Here is an 18592-nt window from a genome sequence, read left to right as displayed (position 1 = left end):
GTAGTTAATTGTATTAACAATGATTACAGAAATGGATAAGCTTGAGAATTCATTTCAGCAGGTGAAAGTGCCACTAACATGGAAATATTGATCTCTTGATTTGTGTCCAAACTCAGCCATTGCTAGAAGCTTCACTGGCAGAACATTGGAACATATGTCAGAGTCCAATGTTGAAAGCCTGGTTTAGTTACAATTTATCCAAAACTTTTCAGAAAATTAGAATTAAGGGCTTAATTTTTATGTAATTAAATACCATATTTTGCAAGTGTATAATGAGCACCCTGGTTTTGATGGGGAAAAGTAATAAAATATTATATCTTGTATATAAAGTGCAGTGCCATTTAGGTTCAAGAAAAGTCTTTCTTAGTTGTAGGTCATAAAGCTGTTGCTACATTGATCAATAGCAAATCACAAAGAAAGCAAGATTAATATTTTGGCTATAAGTCCAAATCAAAAATAAGTGGACTGGAAGTTGTATAAACAGTAAGGTAAAACTTGGAAGTGCTTTGCTACATTCTGGCACATTACAGCGATGCATATACATAATACATATTTAATTAGGGATACTACACATTAATCGGTACTCTCTCATTATCAGCTGAAATAGCATAACTGGTGATACAGTTTATTGGTAAAATTATCAATAATTTTATAGACTATATATCTATACCATATAAATGTATAAATATGCAAATTTTACACTGCAGTCGCCTGGCAACATACATTTACTGACGTCAATGAACCATTCTGGTTCTTCAAGGACTATGTGGAATTTTATACTGTATTGGTAAATATCAGCTATTAGTATGGGAAAGTTTTATAGTGGTTCTTTATCAAATTGGCCAAAATTTTATATCAGTCCATCTATCTATATACCTAGTCATATCATAAATTCTGTTACAAAGTTTAGACAGGGATGGCAACACTGGTTGGCAAGGTAACCCCGTAATGTTGGATCAAACAACAACCAGTATCATTGTGTGTTTGGCTGTGGTAGCGGAAAGGTGAATTTCACTGCGAGTCGAATGGAGTGGGGTGTATACGAGAACCGTGTGGAAGTAATCGCATTGCACAAAGTTGGCAAAACACCATCGGACATTTTCAACACCCTGAAAAAGCTGAATATCAGCAGGATGTTCGTGCATAAGACCATCACCAGATACTGTGACACAGGGACAATTAAGGACAGCCCCAGGAAAGGTAGACCTCGCAGCGTGAGGAGCCAGAAGCTCGTGAAAGCAGTGGCGGTGTGGATTCGACAAAATCCTGTCAGGAAACAAGCAGTGATGGATCGAGAGATGAACATTTCGAAAATGTCGATGTCGCATGTGCTCCGAAGTGACCTAGTCAAGTTACATGGACAAGTTTCTCCCACGGACAACTTTAATAGAAGATTGGGATAAATAAATACTGGTGCAACGCCGGGCAATCAGCTAGGGTCATGGTACAACAGACCGTGAGGGCCATGGCCTACCTACCGAGGTGGAAGATGATCATCAAACCAGTTAAGGGGTGATGTGTGGTCATTGTAGGTTTCCGTGACTGGGTTATGCTGCTCATTTGTAGCTCCCCATTTTCCTCACGATGGTGAGCAGCCACCAAAATCTCAGGAGAAAAGTTGTTGCGCTTTCCCCCCCAAGGAGACTCAAACCCATCCTGTAGCCAGAGCTCAAAACAAGATACCTTAGACCAGTGGTTCCCGAAGTGTGAGCCACAGTGCTGCTTATACAGGGGTGCCGCAAAATGTTCAAATATTCTCACTTAAATATGATTGTTCCAAGTATGTGCTTATTTAATCCTTAAACGACGAGCAGTGACACGGGTGTTACAGCAGGTGACACAGGTATTTCCCTTAAGCAGTGGCGGCAATTGGGTACCAAAACCGTGGTGGTGGTGGGGGGGGGGGGGCAACTGCCCCCCTTGCTCCCCCCTAATTGCCACCACAGCCCTTAAGGACTGCTTGTGACCCTGGTGCCTCAAGCAGCTCTTTCTTGTAATATGTTACTTTTTAAACATACTGTAACTTGGCTAATGATCAGAGATACACGTATTGAGTTCTGCATGAGTCTAGAGGTACGTAATTAACAATTAGTAAAAAGTTTAATTTCATTGTTACTATTTTTGGGGGGGGAATCATGTCCGAAAAATTGTTTTTTTGCTATTTATTTTCATTCTGTTTCATTGGTTTCGGAAACATCGCTTCTTTCTCAATTTTGTTGTTTTAAAACACACTTTTGGCAATAGAAGTACGACATTCTGACATGCCTAGTGCCAGAAGCATGGGTGGGGGTGGCAGGAGGGGAAGGCAGCAGGGAAAGAAAGTCCAGTGCCTGGTAGGAGGTACGTGGCAGCTAGGTGGGGTCAAGCTAGATAAATAATTTTTTGTAGCTTCGATTTTTTTTGCTCTATATTGCAAAATATTATTTTTCTCCGAAAGTATTACAAATAAGTGTGTAAATTTTTCCCCCTTAAGTGGCAAACATTACACGCATTATGTGGGCACCTTTTGGACATTCATGTCCTGGCGTTGCCTGTGTGGGAGTCCAATGAATTTCCAATTTTGTGTAAAAAATAGTTACTTTCCCTTTTTTTCTCTTCTTCCTCTAATTGATTATGGATTTTTACCCATTAGGATTATAGCCCAAAGTATACTAACCAAAACGAGATATCATTTGTACCTCTAACGATCTTAGTTCCGGAAATATAAAATTTCATTTAGAAGCATACAGAATTTCAAATTTCCTGCTGAAAACACGCTCGGCGTTAGTGCATTAAAAAACTTAGTGCATTAAAAAAACTTATTTTCTCCGAAAGTATTAGGAACAAGTGTGTAAATTTTTCCACATCAATGGCAAACATACTAGGTATTATGTGGGTACCTTTTGGAGATTCACGTCCTGGCGTAGCCTGCGTGGGGGTCCGATGAATTTCAAATATAAAAAGGTAAAAAAAAAAAAAAAGGTAAAGTGCTCCCCTGTGCATAGCACCACGCCATGAAGGCGTATAGAGGGTGTGGGGGTAACGCCACACACTTTCTTGATCCGGTCGTGAGTGGGGATGATGTGATCAGCATCACGCCCCTGACCACCTTTACCCCCCAGGGTTGCCCCCAGGTGCCCATGTTATTCGACGCTGGGTGGGCGCCGGGGCCGCTTCCATCGTTAGAAAAGTTCCCGGATTTGAACCGGCCAGGGATCGAACCCGGGACCTTGAGCATGATAATCAGACGCGTTACCGACTGAGCCACCGCGGCCACTATGTAAAAAAATTGTTGCTTTCCCTTTCTTCTTCTTTAACTGATTATGGATTTCTTTTTCCATCAGATTTATAGCCCAAAGTATATTGAACAAAAAAGATGTATCATTTGTGAATCTAACTATTTTAGTTCCGGAAATATAAAATTTCATTTAGAAGCATGCAGAATTTCAAATTTCCTACTGAAAACACACTCAGTGTTAGTGAAAATAGCTGGAATATCAGCCTCGGCATCTAAGGGTTAATAGCTTTTACACAAAATGTTTCTGAATTTGAAATATGTATTTATTTTTTAACTTAATGAAAGGAACCTAACAACACCAACTGAACATTGCAAATGTTAGATAGGTCTACATTCTGAATTCGGCGCTGTGGAAAAATCTTGAAAGGGTGCCATGAAAGAAAAATATTTACAAACCCCTGCCCAGCCACGGCCCAGGACATCCCCAATATTTATACATTTTAAAAATTGTAGGTCGTTTTTTTTGATAAACCCTGTATAATGGATATTTCATTAGTAATCACACATGCTGCAATATGTACTTATCAGAAAAGTACTCAGTATCAAAGATTCTGGTTTTCACACAAGGCAGGCACCATTATCACTTCCCCAAGGCCAATATTTGCATTCATACCATTCATTAGGATTGCTTACTTGTAACTCTATCAAGAAAATAATAAAAACCTGGATGCTTCAAAGTATAAAATTACTGCATTATAGAGGAAGTACATGCAAATACACAATGAAATTAAAAACAAAGTACCACCACCGAGAATCATCTGGAAACCCACAGAGAGAACAAAACACACTCTCCTTCTCTACACTTGCACTACGGTGCATTCAACTGGCATGCAAAAATTTGTCAATTTTACCCTAACCCTTTCTGGGAAATCCAAAAAAGAATCAACTCACCATAATCTGGCTTTCCGTAACCTCCGTAGTCTTGAGAATCTACAATAAAAATGTACTTATTACAACTAATAATCGCAGTTTCCAACTCTTGAGCTGACACCAGGATGGGTGCAGCAAGTTGCATATGGTGGGTTGCTGCTAATAAGTAAGCCCTGGGCAATTCAGTGCAATCTAAGGAGGGTGCAGCTTCCCACGAGTTTTGGGAGACCTTCTTGAATTTAAAAGGTTGCATATTCAGTGAAAAGATATGATGTGGCAAATTCCTACTGCCACAAAGCAAGCAAGAGGCATGCTGCCTAGTGTCACAGGTGGCAGCCTCCACATTTAGGAATGAATGAATTAAAATTTTCGACCATTTTGCACTCTTCAAAGTGTACAAGGAAAAATTATTTTCTCTAAAACCCTTGCCTGAAGTTAAAAAAAGGGGTGTAAAGACCCCTTTGAGAAATGTTAAAAGTACAAGATTGTAAAGAGACCTGCACAGGACCAACAACACATTAAAAACACTTCTACATGCTTCCATTGTAGAATTATTTATCTTGTAGTTTATGGTTCTTACACACTACTTGCAAAAAACCCGGCATTTTTGAAAGAAAAAAAAACTGGAAATTTTGGCTTTTCACCAATTACAGCTAACCTATTTCACTTGAAGTTACTGTTATGAGTTTACAGGTTTGTAGTGACATATTTTACAACTAGCTAAAATAAATTTACATGATGTAGCAGCCAAGAGAAAAGAGACAGATATTGTCCAATCCCAGTGGATACATACTGCATAATGGTTCAGGTACAATTTTAACCCTAGCTTACCAGTGGGTGGGGAGGGGGCTTACAGGCCCACCACATCTATTTTTTTAGATTTTTTTGAAAATAAAATTACATTGTTTCCTAGGGTGTTACCAATATTTCTTTATTACTTTTGTTTATAAAAACTAATGTAATTAGGAGGCAAAATGCACTTTGTGCGCATATCAGGCGACATCTTTGAATGATTCTCATTTGAGACACTCATGCCAGTGATAGTGTACAATTGGTTGGTAATGATAAGTAATTATTATACTTAATAAACAACCACACTCCTGCAAACTAAAAAGCATTAATAAAAAATTTTTATGTCTTTTGTGAGTTTTAGTGAATGATAAAATATATGTGAGACACTCATGCAATAATTGGTTACTATTTTTTATTTATGATAGTAATTTTTGTAATTATTATAATTAATAAATAACTGCACATATATAATCAGCAAAGGAAGCAGTGATTCAATAATAAAATGTTTTCTTGAATGTTAGTGGAAGTGTGGGCATGTGAGCCAGCCCCTGATATGTTCCTCGTGCGGCATGGGTAAGCTAGGGTTAAAACTAAACATGTAGTCCTGATGAGCACATACCACCATGAAATTGTCTTAAAACATGTTTACATGTCTCTCAATTTAAATGTTCATGTCATAAAATATGAAACAAATGTTCATATCAAAATATTCGATGTTTCCGTTCACTTAAAAATATTTACAGTTCACAACACATATGCAGAAGCATACGTATTACGTGAATTTGTGTATATATCCTGTTTAACAGAGCTTTGAGATGGAAGTGACACGTGGCTCTTGGAAACCAACCCTTAGAAGTAAATGCAACCTTTCGAACTGAAGCAACACATGCTGCTAGTGTCGCTCGTCATTTGGCCTTTACAGTTTTCTCAGGGAACTTTGAGACTGAAGCAACAAGTGGCATGTGTCACTTGGAAGCAGATCCTAAGTAATCCATTCAACCTTTTGAACTGAAGCACGACAATGAGCTAAACATGTCACTTGCATGTTGCTCGTTCTATACTGTTTTCTCAATGGCGTGCATCGTGGCACTTCGGTCTGTTGTTCCTGCATGCACGGTGAACATTTTGCTTCATACTGAAGAAGTCTGTGTCACTTGTCATCTGCGACTTCAGTCTGAAAACTCAATAATTGGCGTGCACCATGTAGCCTCGGTCTCATTTGTGCATGCTTGGTGGATGCTTGCTTACAGACTGAAGAGGCTCATGTCGCTTGAAACTTCAATGTGAGACCGACCCCCCAATGTCATGTGTTGCTTCAGTCTGAATGTTCTTTATACTTAACAAGATTGTTAGCTACTTCCATCAGACATTAAGATTTAATTTAGCCTGTAGAGAACAAATTGCAAGTACTGTTGATGGAAAAAGGCCGGCTTTTTGATAGAAGGTTCCTTTTATAATCATGAATGACCCTCTGAAGTGGAATAAAGTAATGCTGTTGCCTTGTAATAAGAAGAGGCCTGAGGATCAATTCTCAGTGGTGGCAAGAGTGCTTCTGATCTCATTTCAAACTGTAGGTCTAGTCTAGATTTCTATAATAGATATTTTTATGACATTTGTACCCAGTCTTATTTGATTCTACTTCAGTTTTAGTGCCTGTGTTTTGCAACCTCCGGGCTGCAAAATGTCCGTTCCACCCAGGGGTTGACGACTAACTTTTTAAATCTAATTTTATATTTGACAGCAAGTCTATATATAACTGAACTATGATTATGCCATAGTTTTGATATATTAATATTAATTAAGGTTGCATATTAATTTCCATATAAACTTTAAAGATCAGAAATGTATTTATGAGTGAAATTGATGGGATCAGGCCATAGACTTGTAAGAAATGAATTTACTGGGCTGTGGTCTCACAAAGGTTGAGAACCACTGCAACAAGCAGCCAAAATGCATCACGAGTTGCTCAGTGACCAGGTTTAGTGGTAATTTAACCAGATTATACATGATGTACTGGAAAGACAGAATACAAATATATAAAATTTAATTTAAAGAGATTTGATACTAGATTTTCAAAACATAGAGAAGAATTTTCTTTTTGCTTCATGTATGTGTTCGTATAACAAATTCAAACATTGTAAATCATATCATACTATTACGTTCTATTTAAAACACATACAAAACTACTCTAGTTATGTGAATATGTTTATACTACATAGATATATTTAATAAGCCTACCGAAACATGAAGATAACACTCGGAAAAAACCGCACATTCAGAAAAGCCAGCTTTCTTGAAAATACTGTTTATGTCTAGCTACGAATTTCATATTGTAAATTGTATTTTACAGTAGGGAGATAAATGAAAACCATGGAACAGGAAAAATACTGCCAACTCCTGTATTTTCATTCATTTGAGACACTTTTGTGACAAAAACTGAAAAAAAGCCCAACCAAAAAAGACAGTTTTTTCCCCCCAAAAAAGTAGTTTCTTTCCCGACCACTTCCAACTCTATTACACACAAGTCAACCCAATAAATGTCTGTTCAAAAACTGTGTGAATGATAAACAGTTGGGTAGATTAATACTTAGTCTGAGGGAAGTACAATTGGCATATTTGATAAGAATATGCCAAACATTTCAAATAACTTCACATACATGTGGGGTGACCAACTCTGAACTCTCCTGTATTTCCCAGGATCTTCCACATTAGAGCATTTTTTTTTTATCCTCTCAGCTCCCGTACTGACATTCCATTTCTCCCATAGTTTTCATTAACAACCAAGATATAGTGAAGTTTCAACCCATTCTGAGTTCGTTGAGCCATACAAAACTTCAAGTCGACTGCAAGATTTCACACGTTTAACCTTTGGTAGGTGGAAGTTATATCATATCTTGCACTAGTTGGCACTTAGTTCTGCAGCAGCAGTGGATAACACATATGGGTTAGGACTACACAACATGCAAATTTGTTAACTTTTATTCTCTATTGTGATCTGTAAATTACGTAAAATGTAAATTAATTCTTTTGTTTAATACTATCCATTCCATAAACAATTGCTGGAGTGAAGCAGTGCCGCTAAAAATGCGCAAAATTTATCGTGACTCAATCTGTTGGAATGTTGGAAGTCTCCCTTAAATTCATGGCTGAAAGTTGGTCACACTACATACATGACACATTGAACAGTCCAGCCTTTGCAGCAAATAGCATTGGGAAGTGGTAAATAACCTGCACCAACGAGAACTAATTATTACTGAAAAGACAAGAAAGAAGAGCTGGATGGATATAATATTTGGTTTGAAGACATGGATGCAACATGGGATATGGAATGTTATGTTCGGCGAGTGAAATTATAGGTGATTATCAATGTGGATTTAAACGTAACAGATCAACTACAGATCAAATTTTTCACATCAGACAGACACTTGAAAAAAAGTGGGAATATAATCAAAATGTCCATCAGCTATTAATTGATTTCAAAAAAGCATATGATTCTGTCAAAAGAGATAAATTATATAATATATTAGTAGAGTTTGGAATACCTAAGAAGCTTGTTAGTATGATAAAAATATGCACCAGTGAAACACAAAGTAAAATTCGTGTGGGTATTAATATGTCTGACAAATTTACAATTCATGATGGGTTAAAACAAGGAGATGCATTACCTCCATTGCTCTTTAATTTTGCCTTAGAATATGCTGTTAGGAAGGTAAAAGAAACTAAAGAAGGACTAAAATTAAATGGTGTGACTCAGTTGTTAGCATATGCAGATGATGTAGACTTACTGGGGGACGATGTGAATACAATTTAGAATAATGCTAAAATATTTTTCAAAACTGCTAAAGAGATAGGTTTGGAAGTTAACAAAGATAAAACTAAATATATGCTTACAGGCCGAAACCAAGTGTTAGGTAATAATCAAAATCTAATTATTGATAACAACTCGTTTGAACCAGTTTCCAAATTCAAATATTTAGGAGTAATATTAACAAATGAAAATTATATTAAAGAGGAAATAAAAAGTAGGCTTAATTCAGGAAATGCATGTTACTTCTCTCTTCATAAACTTTTGTCTTCTCGTTTAATATCTAAGAAACTAAAAGTTAAAATATACAAAACAGTAATTTTGCCTGTAGCATTATATGGATGTAAAAAATTGGTCCCTTACGTTGAAAGAGAAATATAAACTGAGAGTATTTGAAAATAAGATCCTTAGGAAAATATTTGGACCTAAAAGGGATGAGGAGACAGGTGAGTGGAGAAGGTTACATAATTTAGAACTACATAATTTGTATTCATGTCCAGATATTATTAGAATAATTAAATCAAGAAGACTTAGGTGGGCAGGCCATGTGGCACGAATGGGAGAGGAAAGAGGAGTTTACAGGATTCTTGTTGGGAAACCTGATGGTAAGAGACCTGAAGGAAGGCCAAGACGAAGATGGAGGGACAACGTTGAGATGGACCTAAGGGAAATCGGTAGGGATGGAAAAGAGTATATAGATCTTGCTCAAGATAGGGAAAGATTGAAGGCCTGTGTTGCTGCAGCCATGAACCTTCAGGTTTAAGAAGGCTAGAGAGTTAGTTAGTTAATTTTTGCCTAGAAAAATTATTGAAAATTTTAAATTAGAAATTTAAGTGTGTTTACAGTTTATATATTACATTTCGTTGCATGAGCTTCGCCCCATCATTACAAATGTATTTGTTTCCTTCTTAGAATCTTATAAACACTATTCAATAATTATGAGATTAATGTACTTTCACCAATAGTGATTCTGATATTTACAAATTCCTTATGTACATTATTCTATAAATTATTTCTTTAAAGTGATTGAAATCTGTGATTATATTTAAATCACTTATATATAAAACAAAAATCACCTTTGTGTGAAATGAAAAAAAATGTTTATAAAGTGCTTTTTTTTATCACCTGCCCCACTGCCATCAACATAATTCTGAGAATTCTAAATTTTTGAGAAACTTGTTTGTATTGAGACTGACCAGTGAGAGGTTTGTGAAATGCCATGATGTTTACTAGAACTTGTTGCAGAAGTATAGACTGGCCATGACCCAAAACTATATAATAACTTTTGTCCAATTTTCTTCATTCAAAATCCAGACATGTGGCTTATTTGAGAGCACCGGGTATGTGAGTAAACACAGTTTACAATTTACTCTGGACAAAAGGATGAGTTGGCAACACAGACAGGGAGTGGCACTCATTGTGACAGAGAAGGTATGGTGAGGAAATGAATAATGGTCTGGGGATCAGGCCTGAGCTAATATCACTAACTGATAACACTCATTATTTATTATTATTATTATTATTATTATTTTTTTTTTTTGCACTCCAACTTCAAGTAGTGGTTTGACAACTGATCAAAATTTAGCTATTAGGGAATTATTCCTGACATTAGATGCTTATTCCTCTTCATTGACTGGACAATTACCTTTGAAATAAGGGCCAAAAACCTCAAAACTTCAAGTGGTTTGCGGCACACCTTCCCATTGGATTGAATTGAAATTTCACACGATTTATTTGCTTGACAAATGGCACCACTTAGGATAAAAAAACCAAAATTTGTAAAAAAAAAAAAAATAATAAATAAATATAATAATTCTTAAGACAATTTTCAAAAACTCGTAATTCATGTTCCTCTACTAGTGTAAGGAATCATGTTTCATATCCATATAAATGCTACAGGCAAAATTTAGATTTTTTTACTTGTCATCAAGTGTTTACTTTTATAACTGTGTATATTAGTAATAATTTATGTTTCAACGTGTCTACACTAGGTCCTTCTGTCCTTAGTTAACAGTAAAAATAGTACACAAGATTTTACAGACACAATTTAATCTTTTCTGGAAGAAAGTATTGAAGTACAGAATTACTGGTGCATGCAAATATTGTGAAAATAACAAATTAAACTGAACACAAAACCATGCTGTCCACCACCAAGAATCATTTTGCATTAAACAAAATCATCAAACAAAGCACAACTGGCATGCAACAGTTGTGAATTTTGGCCCAGTCCCTTCTGGGAAATGCAAAATTGGATCAACTCACCATAATCTGTCTTTCCGTAGCCTCCATATCCTTGTGAATCTATAATAAAAATGTATTGTCACAAACTAATGATCTCAATTTACAGCCCACGGATTCACAAAAACTATGAACAACAAAACTTCCAAAATATTAATACCATCAATATCTGAAATGGATCAAGCAGAAGTCTTAATTTTTTTGTTTTCCTGTCTTCAACAGCCATACAAAAGTAAGTAACATTAAAAAAGTTTACTTAATCTGTCGATCTTGCATGCACAGTTAATACTTTTCTGCAGACTTTGAGATCATGCCACTTGTCATTTGGGTTGCAAAACAACCCTCAGAAAAAAAAGAGCTATATAATTTTGTTTTCATTCATTCATTCATTGTTTTCTGCCTAATTGGCAGGTTTTTCACTGCAATCTTCAGCTTTCCCTGTTCTCTGCCTTACGCTTCGTAATAGCATACGACCCAGTTAATTTAATATCATCCATAAGCTGATATCTCTTTCTTCCACGGACTTTTCTTCCTTCAACCATTCCCTCCAAGGCATCTCTTAGCAGGCAGTTCCTTCTTAGACAGTGTCCTAACCAGTTTCTTTTCCTCTTCTTGATGGTCTCCAGTATTGATCTTTTTTCACCAACTCTTTTCAGTACGGCTTCGTTTCTTACCTTGTCCGTCCATTTTACATGCTCCATTTTTCGCCATGTCCACATTTCAAAAGCTTCGAGTCGTTTCTCTTCATTTCTTCTCAATGTCCAGGTTTCTGCACCATATAGTGCTACACTCCACACAAAACATTTCACTAATCTCTTCCTTAGACCTATGTCCATGGGTCCACAAAAAACATTTTTTCTTCTATTGAAAGCTTCTTTTGCTATTGCGATTCTCATTTTCACTTCTTGGTTGCAGCTCATGTCACTGCTTATAGTGCATCTGAGGTACTTGAAGCTATCCACTTGCTGGATTCTTTCACTGTTTGCTCTCACATTTTGTTATGGGGTACGATTGTCGTGTCTGAATGGCTAGTGTGCTTTCAGAACTGCAGCACTGATGGAATTTGTGAGATTTGCAGTTGCGTAAATGGGAGATTGAGCAAAATATATCCAGCAGTAAGCCATTCCCCAGTCGTAGAATCACGGCGGATACGGTGCAGTTCAACAAGAGAGCAACAAATGACAATTGATCACAATGCTGGCACCAGGAATAGCATCACAACACTCCATTTGTCAAACTTTAGCACGGATGAACTATTCCAGCCAATGTCCTACCAGAGTAACAGCCTACCACACTAAATGTCACATAAAATCTGCAATCAACTAGGGCTCAGTTGAAAAGAATAGTATGGCCCAAAGAATCCAGGTTTACATTCCTCCCTTCTGACAAGAGGATCCAAATGCGGTGAAAACAACGAGTTCATGCCAGGTGTCGAAGACACAGTGTGATGCTCATAGTGCAGGATAATGGCATGGGTGTTTCTCTGCTGAGATGAAAGGATCTTGATAAAGGTTCACGGACATCTGGAGTACGGACTGGAAGTAGATTTCAATATGTGGCCAATATTTAGCAATTAAAGCACAACATTAGGTACGAAATGTAGCATCTTACTAGTCAAATGCAAAGCAATTGCAAAAAGTATTGTTTAAATTAGTGTACATGAGATTTCCTACCAATGTAAGGGAGCTATCACACCGTACCTGGCATCTGAACAACATGTCACTTGTTGCTTAGATGTTACTCTGTGCTGTTTTCCCTGTAGTGTGCATGGTGTCGCCTCAGTCTGTTGATTGTACATGCACAGCGAACTCATTTTTTATATAGACTGGAGAGAAAAATGCCCATTCCAGCATGCATTTGTATTTCTATTTTTGTTATTGCATTTCTGCCACTTTTGGTGCAGAATAAGCGATGAGTACATGAAATTGACGCGGATCTCACAAAGAACACCAGGTGGTGTCACTTCCCACTTTGGTGTAAAAACCCCATGTCGCATGTCACTTGTCAATTTTCCTGTGGGAGCTCCCTATGACCCCTCAAAAAATAATAAAATTATGCAACCTGAATTATTTAAAATATTCCTTTGATTTTGCATTGAAACACTTACAGCAATAGCAAACCTTTTTATCAGCATGGGGCTTCACAAACATGTTGATATGATACAACAACCAAAGGACACAAATAGTTTGGTAATTGGATGCAAATTTTAAATTCTTTGTGGCTGTTCTCTATTGAATTCCATCAAGTTTCCATTTGAACTTAGAGTCTCAATGAAGGTAGTATACAATAATTGATTGACCAAATAAATGTTAAGAGATATTACCTATTATCCAAAAAGAAGTAAATCTAATCCATGCTCCTGCATTTAAATAATACAAAATAGCATGCAGATTTCTCATCATGGATTTAAATTAGGTTCAGTTAGGTGTCAAACAAAGAATAGGTTCGATCGACACTGCCATTATCACCAAGTTAGGTTAATTAAATACTTATAATCAGCGAGTGTCTTGTGTGCTAAACAAATTGAGATCGGAAATGTTATGAATTGGATGCGAAATTTTACAAAGAAGCTTACATGGAAATTATTGGATTCTTATAGTGAATAGTGTACGATTCATACTGTAGGATACACAGGATATACAGCCTTCTACTGTTGATGGAAAAGTATAAAGATGTAGATGCTCCTGAGGCAGATCTAGCAGAAAGACATATACCTTGTGGATACCACATACAGGTTACTTTCCAATGAAATTCTGAAAACAATATTGAAAGGTACAGCTGCCATTTAGGGCCACATGATACATGCTACCACACAGGGCCTTGCACTTCTGATCTGGGTTCCATCATGACTGCTTCTCTGCTAGCATGATCCTGTTTAAGAATGTACTAATATGATGCTAATATATGACGGGAAAAATAAATGCCTGGAGCAACAATGAAGACAAACATAATAAAAGAGCACTCATAACCTCAACAAGCAAAAAAAGTTGTTAGCCTTGTTCTCTACAATGGCAAATTTTGTGGGTGGTTCATGACAGAGCCCTGTGTGTTTTACACACACACAATATGTAATAATTATGCAATACTAATAACTAGAGCCCGGAAGTTCAGGCATTTACCGTATTTACGCGTGTATAATGCGCGTGCGTGTATAATACGCACCCTCGTTTTTGATGGGAAAAAGCAACAAAAAAATATATCTCGTATATAATGCGCAGTACAATTCAGGTTCCAGAAATGGCTTCCTTAGCGTCTGACTAACATTTACGTATTTCATTTAAAATTAATCAGTAGATCATAAAAACGATCTTTTCCTTGCTTTCGTAGCTGATGCATTCACCACGCGACCTTGAACTTCCAGATGTTGGGCTTTTCATAGGAGAGGAGGGAGCAAAGTTATCAACCACCCGTTCAAGGTCGCAGTGCGTGATGCTTACAATAGATGGCTGACATCAAGGCAGCATGAACTCGCATCAAGCGGGAGGGTGAAACGTGCGTCGCTACCGATTGTTTGTGAATGGGTTCCTGAGGCATGGAACTCCATCTCCCTTGAAATGATGATCAAAAGTTTTAAGGTAACGGGAATATCGAACAAGATGGATGGAAGTGAGGACATTTCAGACTGCTTGTATTAGTAACTGGGAGTGAATGACGAAATTAAGTGTAAACGTTATTTATTTATTTACGTGAGTCAAGCCGCAATAGCGCAGTAAATATACAGTAATTATTTCTATTTGGTAAGTGTTGACGTAATTATTTTACCTTCATATTTGTTACAGTCAACTCTCGATACAACGACCTTTCATAGTTCCCAGGTAAAAGGTAGTTATTTCGAAGGGGTTGTTATTGGAATTTGCACCAAAAACGATTATTAGGAGATAATCGGGCAGAATGAATGTTGGATTTAATACGGGTCTACTAGAGCATTGTCTGTTACAAGATGAACTGGTAAGATACGATCTCTCGGAAGATCTCACCTTTCTAGGCACAAAAAAAAGGGGCTGTAAATTTCGTTTTGGTTCGGCTGTGTAAAATACGTTGTAAAAATGTCACGTTTTCCTTCCTTCGACCAACTTCTAATTCACCCCCTCCCCCATTCCAGGGAGCAGTCCTTCCTCTTCCTCGACTTGCATTGTAAGCCAGCCTTAAAAACGGAAACGGGCAACTTGCGATCTATTTGCACCCAATGCGTATTCTAAGGCACATTGAACAGTGTCGCACTCGATAATCATTTCGGTTTGGAATTAGATTTCACTAAAGTGAAACTGTATATTTAGTCCCGATTAGCCCAAAAGCATAAAATGAACTCAAAACAAGCTTTATGAAACCTGCGCATTTTCAGATATCAAAATGGGAGATCTTTATTTACTCTCACGTTAATCGGTGTCAGCTTATACATTGAGCATTTTTTTAAAAATCGTTCGCAGCTTACACATTGAGGTTCTGAAGATAAAGGTGCAGAACATGAAGTTGTTTTAACTCTTCTTTTTCTTTCTGAAGTTCGAATTTCGTTATCGTCAAATCAAAACAGCTTTGCGAGATACCAAACAATGACTTGCCTTCGCGCTGGATGAGTCATTGCTGTTATCCACAAGCGACAACTTCGCAGACGCTAGACAAAACACTGGCGCCAGTTGCAGCGTAAAAACAAGGCGACCGGCTGGAAGTTCGAGCAACAGGTGGTCAGGGAAAATCCTCCGTATTTCAAAGATAACGCAACTGTCGAAGGCTGAACTTTTATCAGCTGTGTGAAGAAGAAAGAATAAACCCTTTCTTTACGTTTTACCTTGCAACAGACAATAATACGGGCAATATTTCAATACAATAGCATTAAAAAAAGAAAAAAATAGGACCTGAATTCTGCAATTATTACATTGCGGTACAGACCAGTGGCGGAGAAAGCTGGGTAGGGGGGGATTTTTTTTATATTTTTTTTTATACTTGTCCTATGGTTTTTGTTCGTTTTCAAGAATGCATCCAGAACTGGTTGACCATTTTAGAAGTCAAAGGAAAGAAAGAGCGGTCCACTTCCACCCTTGCCTGTAATCAGCCTGTGTGCACACACGAGCAAGAAGACAATCGGCATTGCCCCCTCCCGTCCGCCCTAAACGTTTGCTGAGAAGAAAAGAGGGAGAAGTCACTCTGCCAACGGAACACTTTTGGCAAATATTAGGATATGGGCACAGTCATGAAAATGTAGAAAGTGGTAAACGGGAGTTATGATGCAAGTAAGATCGAAGTGAACTTTTGCGGAAACCTGGATGAAAATGCATTAAGAGTGTTGACGATCTTTAGTTGGCATATGTGGCTTTGATTATCTATAACAGTTTCACTTCTTTATGAAGTGTTACAGGGAACAAAGAATACGTTTTGAATGAAAGCGATTACCGAAATTTGTACGCTACAAAGTAGATTTAAAATAACATCCAAGCATATTCGATCTCTTCTCATGTATCCAAGAGCAAACGAAATTACAATGGCAAAACAAGCCTGGCATGTTGTGTAGCAGCCCGTCGGCTGCGGGTAACATTGGTACGCTTGGGGGAGGGGAGGGCAGAGGTCAAGTGCTATTGGATATAACTGAAGCGTGGTCTGGTGTTTATTTTTAGATCAGACCCACTTGCGAGCGGTAGAGTGCTTCTGAAGGGAATGAGTGCAAAAAACGTATTTTTCGCCTGATCTCTGTTCATGACCATGTCTAAGGCGAAAACAATTTTTGTGGGAGTTCTTTCTCCCGCGAAAAATACCGCTTGATACGTCTCCCGTGTGTCGGGAGGCACGTGCTTGAATGCCGCCAGAACGGGTGCTGCTTTTCTCGATGTCGCAAAACTTTCCATTACTAAGTGACAACTCATGGAAAACGGCCATTTCGCATTAAAAAGTTATTTTTTAAACTTATTATTGCTAAAGAAAGGCAATCTGTAGATATATACATGTTATACGCAGTGACATAGTGAAAAAAAAATGCGTGATTTCATTTTGGCTGTCCGAATTATTCCGTGCATAATACGCACCATAGTTTTGAAGGGCAAAAATATTGGAAAAAAGTGCGCATTATACACGCGTAAATACGGTATTTTCGTTAAAATAGTCAGGCAAAAAGGCATTTATAATGTGGAAAATAGGCACTAAAAATGAAAAAAAGGCAAAATAAACAAAAAAAAAGGGCACATTTGGAAGTCGCTTACTTTTATCTATAATTTCTGGCAAAATGTTAAAATCTACATTGGGAAGAGCATTTCAATTTTCACCAAATTCACGCACGTAACCATGTAACTTACCACTTAATGGCACACTAAATTTCGGCATGATGACAAATACACGATCGTTTCCCTCCAAGGTGCAGAACTAAACTAAAGATAGAGAATTTGATTTTGGAATGCATGCAAAGGCCCTTGGGCATTAGTGCTGTTTCTTGTCAATAACGTCCTGACACGGACGCTGGACATGATGACGTAATTGTGCAGATGTTCTGCAACAGGTTTTCAGCAGTCAATCATGCACAAGGAAATGTTAACCGAAAGCCAATATCCTAACTCAGCATGAAATACTTTTCTCTCACACTTTTCTCCTTCAGCAATGTTGAAACATGCGTGAGTTTAATATTACTTAAATAAAGCGAAAATTATTCACATAATAAACAGAAGAAAAATAAATGCCAACAACGTTTTTTGGGAGAAAAATAATTTATATACACACTTTGTTTTTAAAAAAAGGGTCCAATTTCATTGAAAAAGGCAAAAAAAAGGCATTATAATTAAAAATAGGCAGTGGGGTCCCAAATAGGCAAAATGAAAAGGCTTCTAAAACATTCGAAACAACATAAAAAACGTATATCCGGAAAAATTTTATCAATATATCCAGTAGATAAAAAGAGGCATTTTGCCAAACTTCCGGGCTCTACTAATAACCATGTTGTTTAAATGTAGATTTTTTTTCTCCAACAAACTGAAGTTCATAATTAGGAGAAGAGAGACGCGGTAGTAGATAAATAGGGAGAAACTAGTATTCACTTTATCAGTGAAACTGTTTTTTCTTCTTTGTTCTATTAATTTCAGTGGCCACTGCCACCATCCTCATTACAAATAAATGTTCTACTAACTACTTTCTATTTGGTAAATGGTTTGAATCAATTATATTAGCACTAGCTATCACTGCATGCATTTTAGTTGAATTGATGTGCGATTGTGTTGTCTGCATCGTTCATGTCCACCATGATAGTGGATGAGTTTCCTAGAGCGAGTATATTTTACTGATCATGCCACTCAAGTAAGTAAATCACCAAGTCAATGAAGCAAATCTGGATGTTGCACGCACTGCATTACAGTTAAGTAAAGCACACCATGTGCTTTGCACCACACCATGAAGGTGTATAGGGGGTGTGGAGTTAGGGCCCCACCTTTATGCTCCCCCCACCCAGTTTCTTCCAGGTACCCACTTTATACGACGTTGGGTGGGCAACATGTATTTTTCTAATTTTACGTCACTTTTCTCACAGTTCTGCCTAATCGGGATGATGGGGAAGAATGATGATTTGATGAAACTGGTGGGGGGGATACTCGCAAAGAAGACCAATATCCAGGCCAGGACTCAAATCCAGAATCATTATT

General features: G+C 37.4%; 1 protein-coding gene across 9 annotated transcripts in view; it reads right to left on the bottom strand.

Moving 5' to 3' along the window:
* The window catches only part of LOC145993886 (uncharacterized), a 70529-nt gene that overhangs the window by 12958 nt on the left and 38979 nt on the right, over window positions 1-18592 (bottom strand). For 3 of the 9 annotated variants that reach the window (XM_083129763.1, XM_083129771.1, XM_083129765.1), the window contains 2 exons: window positions 11007-11045; window positions 4169-4207 (listed from right to left, as the gene is read on the bottom strand). The exons of 2 other annotated variants lie outside the window; for them this stretch is intronic. In XM_083129763.1, coding sequence (XP_082985889.1) covers window positions 4169-4207; window positions 11007-11045 — 78 coding nt within the window. The remainder of the gene's footprint in view (window positions 1-4168; window positions 4208-11006; window positions 11046-18592) is intronic. 4 more of the 9 variants (XM_083129767.1, XM_083129769.1, XM_083129766.1 and 1 more) reach the window with 2 other exon arrangements.

Source organism: Lepisma saccharinum, chromosome 10, assembly GCF_977018435.1.
Source record: "Lepisma saccharinum chromosome 10, izLepSacc3.1, whole genome shotgun sequence".
In the NCBI taxonomy this organism is placed as follows: domain Eukaryota; kingdom Metazoa; phylum Arthropoda; class Insecta; order Zygentoma; family Lepismatidae; genus Lepisma; species Lepisma saccharinum.
The sequence above is the reverse complement of the archived record's forward strand: the minus strand, read 5'-3'. Positions and strand labels throughout refer to the sequence as shown.